The sequence below is a fragment of the Etheostoma cragini genome, chromosome 17 (assembly GCF_013103735.1).
Source record: "Etheostoma cragini isolate CJK2018 chromosome 17, CSU_Ecrag_1.0, whole genome shotgun sequence".
NCBI classification, from domain to species: Eukaryota; Metazoa; Chordata; class Actinopteri; order Perciformes; family Percidae; genus Etheostoma; species Etheostoma cragini.
In genome coordinates, this window is record NC_048423.1 from 2,331,861 (window position 1) to 2,339,360 (window position 7,500).

Here is a 7,500-nt window from a genome sequence, read left to right on the forward strand (position 1 = left end):
CTACGCACTCACCTCTCTATATCTATCTGCCTATCCATCTAACGCAATCCCTCATCTATCTTAATATTCCTCCTTCCATCCATCCATGGCTATCTCTATGACACATTACTCTACTAGCCCTACAGCAATTCTCACTTCATGTTAGCTTACTTGCTCACATTTGCAAACTCTTGCAGACTGCAGTCATGCTTGCTAATGCCGTAGCAAGGTTTTCTGACAAAATAGGTTATAATTTACAAATTACCACACAAGCAGTGACGTTAGTAAACGGTTTCGACATAGTTGGCAGCAACACAAATAAACTTAACTTGCTACACGGGATAAATCCCGTTAAATGAGCAGCTAGCTTCGTGCTAACTGCAACTCGCGTTCCTATTAGTTGTTAGCATTATGCTAACGTAGCTAGCCATGTAAACACGTACCTCAGTGTTGCGCCACACGCCTCCTTTAATCATAATTCGCGGCATCTTGGCGGCTTGTTGCTCTCTCCTTCTTCAGTAAAACTGTTTCTCAAGCAGTTGTGGAAAAAGATCACAATTTACACTCAAAGTAAATACAATGCGAGGGAGCAACGAACGTGCACCACACACCGCACCGGAAACTTGTTTGTGGACGTCCGCCGAAATGTATTGTGGGTATTATTCTACAGGTGTTGCGTCGAAATCGTCTCCCCCCAGCAATTAGTGTTTCTTCTTTACCACACCCTGAGCCTACAGTCGTATTCTGCCATGCTTAAAGCATAGACTATAAATATGAACAGTTCGTGGCTTAAACTAAACCTTGCTTTTACCCTGTCTGTTAACCCAGGCCCGAGTAACGTTTCTGGGGACACTATTCGAACAGGTAACGTATTTTCCTGGTACACCAAAGACGAATCTTTGCGAAATCTGTGCTTCGTTTTCAAGTTTTTTTAAATGCAAATACAGAGAGGGCTAAATCTGCAAATGTACAACCCAGATAGTGAATTAAAAAATCTTCGTTCCTGTTGGGTGTTGACGAATAGTAAGCCTATAATGCACAATGATTACATAATTATAAGAACTCAAACCCATGAATAGCTCATAGTTTAATCATATGCTACGTATGGTGTAGCATACTAGTAGGCTAATAATATACAGGGCTTAGCTTTACTATGACCATTTATCGTATAGTTCATGTGACTATCATAATCTAATATTCAATAGCACTCATTAGGACACATTTTTGTTTTTCATTACTATTCAGTTTAATTTAATAAATGTAGCCTAATAGCACCCCCATGTGGTGGGGGGATACTAGCACTTGTATATGATACATTTGCTTGGACCCACGTAGGTTACAAAAAAAGCCAGATAAAGAATATTTAGACCAAAGATGGGCATTATGTGCATTGGACTGCTGAGTCTCCATCCATCCATCTTCATCCGCTTATCCGGTATCGGGTCGCGGGGACAGCAGCTCCAGCAGGGGACCCCAAACTTCCCTTTCCCGAGCCACATCAACCAGCTCCGACTGGGGATCCCGAGGCGTTCCCAGGCCAGGCTGGAGATATAATCTCTCCACCTAGTCCTGGGTCTTCCCAGAGGCCTCTTCCCAGCTGGACGTGCCTGGAACACCTCCCTAGGGAGGCGACCAGAACCACCTCAACTGGCTCCTTTCAACGCGAAGGAGCAGCGGCTCTACTCTTCTCTGCTCCTCTCTGAGTTGAGTCTGCAGGATTTAATTTAAACAGAAGACTCAGCCTGCTGTCACCACATGCAGGCACTCCATAACTAAACAATCTCATTATTTGGTTACCAAAGACACAGGAGTAACCCTAAACTCCCCATCTATACAGGCTATCCCTAAACCTCATTTAAATGGTCCCATTAAGTGAATTGAATAATTGATTTGAGTGGTTAAAAAATATCTAAATGTTGTTAATATTGTCCCAAAGACAAGAATTGATTTAGTCTGGACCGATATAGTTTTGGAACAGTCATTGCTGCAGAATTACATCATAGCCTGCTAGTTGTTGCTTTAAACAAAGAGCGTTCAGTGCTACAGTCATGCTGTGACCTTGGCTTCACAACTAGTCATTGCTTTATACCCGCAAGCAAGGTCCAACCACATACTTACATTCATACTAAATGCCTGAAAATACACCAAAAAGTACTCAGATATCTATAGTGATGATGTTTTTATTTCAACTCGGTATCAGAGGTACATATTTACTGATTTCACACGAATGATACCAGGCTACATGTATGTTCTTCACACGGTAGCACGACAAAGAGAGAACACTTACATCAACATGACAAAAAGACATGCACAAACGAGGCAGTGACGGCGTGGTGAGCCCTGTTGGCCAACTGCACCGACTGACCGTTGGCCAGAACACAAGGAAGAAACCAATCACAATGGGTGACATCACTGACTTTGACCATGTGCAGGGGTGAGGAGAGGATTAGGGAAGATGGAGGAGGAGGAGGAGGAGGAAGACGGAGGAGGAGGAGGAGGAGGAGGAGGGGGGAGAACAGATAAAGGACAGGAGAATAAGAAGAAGGGCTAATGCCTAAATAGTAAGACAAATCGTAACACTGAGTACCATAACAAACATAAATAATATTTTCAGTATTGATAATACATATCAATTATCTCATAAATAACATTATTATCCCTTTGTAATGGCATACTATAATCCTTAAATCTGATATGGCCTGCACACTTCCCCATCAAATAGTGTATAATTTACCTTACTGAAGTTGACACGCTCTAACCCAAACACACACACATGCACACAGACACACGCACACGCACACACACACATACACTCACAAGCTGTCTCTCTTTCACGCACACACCTTTTACTTCTTTCTCTTTAAGTACAATTCTGTCCAGTGTTACGGGAGCAATACTGTAGCACAAAGGGGGTTTAAAGGTAATGTTTAGTTATTCTGGGGTCACATGCAGACTGATATATACAACTGTAAACTCCCTCAGTCCCACCCTCCCTCCCTTTTACCCGCCTTCATATGTCCATCTCACCGCCTCTCTATTTGTAGACCTTTCTTCCACCAAAACACATCTTTACACTGCCCGTCATTCTCCCTTTCTTTTATTTAGTTACTAAATTTCTCTATCCTGATGGTTCTTCTCGTTTAACCCCCCCTCTTTTCCCTTGTCTCCCCCTGACTCCCCTGTCTGTAAACGTGTCTATTTCAGGTCCCCAGCGTCTCCCTGGATGGTCTTTTTGATGCGGAGCAGCATCGTGGTCAACCACTGGTCCAGACGAGACACCGAGTCAAACTCCTTCACGGCCTCCGTGAACGCCTCGCTGTTCTGCTCCTCGTGGGCATCTAGGAGTTTCTGTGGCAACACAACAGGAGACGTTTCTAACCCCAAGGGATTGTGGGTGATAGTGTGTGAACAGAAAAATGCAAACACTGAGTTTTAAACCCTCATGACTTAGCCTTATTTCTGCAAATCACATAGACTACCTCCAATTTGGAATATGGACGTTCTCAAATGTTTAATCAAATGTCTATTAACTTACTTTTTGTCAGACTTGTTGTCTATATTAAAGTTAATATAACTAATAATCCAAACTTTAATGAGCATGGGCGGATGACAGCAGTAGCACATAGGACCTTAAATACGTTATGTATGGACACTCAGATGGTCATGAGGAAAAAAGTAATCTTTTTAATAGCATAATAAAAACTCTTAATGAGTATTTGACTAATCAAAATCACATTTTAATAAGACTATTATGTACTCGGCATGTTTACTTTCATAAATTAAACAGAAATGGAGAGAAAGAGATGAAGAAAAGAAGAGAACTATACCTTTAAGAGTTTGAGCTCTCTAGAGTCTGTGAAGGCTGGAAACATCTCCTCGTACTTTTCTATGGCCAACTGCAACACACCCAAAGAAATAATTGTGTGTATGCGTATGCATATGCGTGTTTGTGTGTGTGTGTGTGTGTGTGTGAGTGTGTGTTTGCATGTACAGGTGTGTGTTACCTTGGCGTTCAGTTCATCCACTATGAAGTGACAGAGTGAAGCCTTGAAGAAATACTCCTTAGCGTTGTACTTCAACAAAGGATTGTCCATGGTGTTCATAGCAACCTGAAAAACACACACACACACACACACAATTATTTACTTTTAAGGCAGAATACGATTAAATGTAACATTAAAAAAAATCCTATGGACTTTAACATTTGTTTTTATAGCATGTACATTTTTCTACGGTTGTTTTAATTTTTTTAGTTTTTTTTACCTATGATTGGTGATACCGTTTGAAAACTAATATTTATTTCATATTATGTAAGTTTTAACTACCCCAATACACCTCAATGCAATCAAATAAACAACATAAAGAATACAGTCCCTGACAATAAAAAGGATTAAACAACAGAACATTTTATTATTTACCAAATGTAAAAAAGTCATTTTCAATTGTTTAGAGCCAAAAACACTTTCCTGGTCCTTGCATTCGGCTTGTTTTGTGTTTTCTTAACTCATTAATTATTATTTGAAATTGTTGTATATTTTTTTTGGGCCCTAGATTGACCAGTTTTTGCAAGCTAATGGGTTTCCAAATAAAGAAGTTTCATCACCATATACATGTGTGCTGATGATTTCTTTTTATAAGACTTTAGAAACTGTGTGTAATCAGCAGTTACCTGTTCATAGATTTCAATAGCTTTGGGGTAGAGCTCCAGCTGAGCGCTGTAGTGTCCCACCTTCAGAAGACATTTGTTGGCTGAGCTGAAACACACAACAACAAAGCAACCCAGAGTTAACGGCTAATATGTGTATTATTTGCCATTGTTTCCACTCACAGCCTGGAAGTATAAGGAGTGATCTGTCCCAGGCTGAGTATTTGTAGAGAAGTCTCATCTAGACGATGGATGATGTGATGGCCTTTTGTAAAGGCCATCAGGCTTCGCTGTAATAACTCTGTTGGAGTGGGAGTCAGCATCGTTCACGGACCACCTCATCATGTTGTACCAGGGCTGCACTTTTTATTGTGACTCACTGCCGCACTGTACACAACATTCAGTGCAGACTATTCTACCTGTATGAACAAAACCAAGCTACAGTATGGTTACACTTTGACGTATCTACATAAGAGTGACTTGACACTGTCATGAGCGTGTCATAAACATTATAAACATTATAAAACGTTTATGACATAATGCAAACATATTATATAATGCTGTCATTCGGTTTTGTTATGACAAGGTATGGTTCGGGTTAGGGCAGACGGGCGCTGTGAGGGGTACGGGCACAAGGGGACTGGCAGGGTTAGGTTAGGTTAAATCAATAATCCAAAAAACTGCTAATAAACACATTTCATTTCATAAACATCGCTGAATTTGGTTATGAAAGAGTTCTTTTGAAGAATATGCCGTAAATTATTTTTTGTATGAGCCTAGGTTGTATATACCCATGTGATCATATACTGACATGTATAGGGCAACAACTAATGATTATAATTTCATTATCTATCCATTTTGCACATTCAATTGTCAACTCCTTTTAATATTTTTTTGTGGCATTTTTCAGCCTTTATTTTTGACCGGACAGACGAAGACATGACAGGGTAGAGAGAAGAGGAATGTTGTGCAGCAAAGGGCTGCAGGACGGAGTCGAACCCACGTCCGCTGCGTTGAGGTATGAACCTCTAAATATGGTCGCCTGTGCTACCAACTGAGCCATCTGGGCGCCCTCCGTTTAATCTTAAAAACAAATGTTTATGAACGATTTTTCATATTTTCTTATTGGAAATCTTTCTATTTTATATTCATGATCCTAAGCTACTTGCTCTTTTCTTTCACAGTGATGCACCATCCTAACTTAGCCATATTTCTGTAAATCACTTGGACTACCTCCAGTTTAGAATATGGACGTTTTCGAATGTTTAATCAAATGTTTATTAACTTACTTTTTGTCTGACCAGTTGTCTATATTAATGTTAATATAACTAGAAATTTAAACTTTAATAAGCATAATAACAGCAGCCCATGGAAATTCCTTGGCAATGAACCTGATTCTGCCAATTATTTTCCCAATTACACAACGTTTTGGGAAAATAGTGAAAGATAAACTACACAAATTCCAAAAGAACATCTAAAAAAAGTTTTTTTTGTGTTCAATGTTCTGCCAACAAATGGACTCAAAAACAATAAGTATATTATCAAAATAGTTGCAGTTTACAGTTGACATTAATTAATCCACTAAACGTTCCCGCTTCATTCATGTGTGTGTTAGTTTCAGCACACATACCTGTTAGATTCTTCTCCCTTGTAGTAGTCTGCTGCCTGCTCATAGTGGGCAATGGCCTGAAAACAAAAAAAAACAAGCACTTTAGCACATAACATCCTAATTTATAATCAACAAAAACATAATGACAAACGTAAAAGAAACTGACAATCATTATCCCCCGTCACATACCTTCTCAATATCAACCAGCTCGGCCTCGTAAACCTCCGCTATAGTGATGTGATGTTTGGCTGCGATGGTGAAACGACCCTGTAACCAACACACACACACACACATACGAGGTATTACTCAAAGATAAGAGTGCTTGTCACAGGAGCTGTTCAGTGGTTGAGGGACAGCTTACCATGTCAGTGTAGATGTCAATGGCCTGATTTAGACAGTTGATAGCCTCTGGGAGGAGACAGAAAACAGAGAAAGAAGATATGTTATAAATACAACTGAGAGGTGTCTGCTGAAGCCTTCTGAGCCTGCTAAGTCAAATTAAAACTCCTTCAGTTTCCTCCCCGTGTGACTACTAACCTGCTAGCCCGTAGTATTTTATTAAGCTTATCACAAGAGGGCTGTTGCAGCTTAACCCAGATATCAATTTTCCTAGAGCAACCCAGGGACCCAGTTTAACAACAATGCCACCTCAGGGTCCTGACTCCGTCTGTAATACAGAGGTCTTCCCCTTCCATCATAGCAAGTAGTAAGACCTTAGTGTAGATGTACTCTGCTACGAGTAAATGTCCTCGTTTAAAGTGTTTTTAAGTTAAAGTACAAATGTTTTAGCATCAAAATATAAAGGGAGACCATTTTTCAGGTCCATACTTTCCGTTTTCTAGTGGAAAATGTTTACATGCTTTAATGTTTAAAAAAAACTTTATTTTTCTCATATTGCTCACAGCTGCTGAACCTGTACTCTCCTTCTGTCTGAGATGCTGTGTTGGAGCGCCTGTCTTTTTAAGCCCCCCTCCTGAAAAACCCAGTCATCTCTGATTGGTCAATGTTTTGGGGTCTTTGCATCTGTGTTCCACCTATGGATGTATATCAAAAACTGGATATCAAAAATGCCTTTTGTGTCTTTTATTCATTGACATTGCTCGCTCAGCGCATATGTAAAAAAATTCCTCTGGGTTTCTCTCTTTTACAAAAGGAGAAGGTGGAAAATCATTCAACAGACTTAGACTTTAGACTTAGATTAGACTTTAAAGGTTAATGCCATGGGAAACCGAGCCCTGGGTATCCTGCTCTGCCTTTAAGAAAATGA

General features: G+C 40.0%; 2 protein-coding genes across 3 annotated transcripts in view; both read right to left on the reverse strand.

Moving 5' to 3' along the window:
• Positions 1-642, reverse strand: part of cdc5l (CDC5 cell division cycle 5-like (S. pombe)) — a 9,100-nt gene extending 8,458 nt beyond the window's left edge. The window contains exon 1 of the mRNA XM_034898123.1: positions 423-642. Within this exon, the coding sequence (XP_034754014.1) occupies positions 423-467 (45 nt within the window). The 5' untranslated portion in view covers positions 468-642. The remainder of the gene's footprint in view (positions 1-422) is intronic.
• A 1,499-nt stretch (positions 643-2,141) lies between these two features.
• napba (N-ethylmaleimide-sensitive factor attachment protein, beta a) overlaps positions 2,142-7,500 on the reverse strand; it is a 9,620-nt gene continuing 4,261 nt past the window's right edge. The window contains exons 4-10 of one of the 2 annotated variants that reach the window (XM_034898138.1): positions 6,595-6,641; positions 6,423-6,500; positions 6,255-6,310; positions 4,649-4,733; positions 3,984-4,088; positions 3,807-3,875; positions 2,142-3,327 (exon numbers count right to left, since the gene is read on the reverse strand). In XM_034898138.1, coding sequence (XP_034754029.1) covers positions 3,175-3,327; positions 3,807-3,875; positions 3,984-4,088; positions 4,649-4,733; positions 6,255-6,310; positions 6,423-6,500; positions 6,595-6,641 — 593 coding nt within the window. In that variant the 3' untranslated portion in view covers positions 2,142-3,174. The remainder of the gene's footprint in view (positions 3,328-3,806; positions 3,876-3,983; positions 4,089-4,648; positions 4,734-6,254; positions 6,311-6,422; positions 6,501-6,594; positions 6,642-7,500) is intronic. The other variant, XM_034898139.1, reaches the window with a different exon arrangement.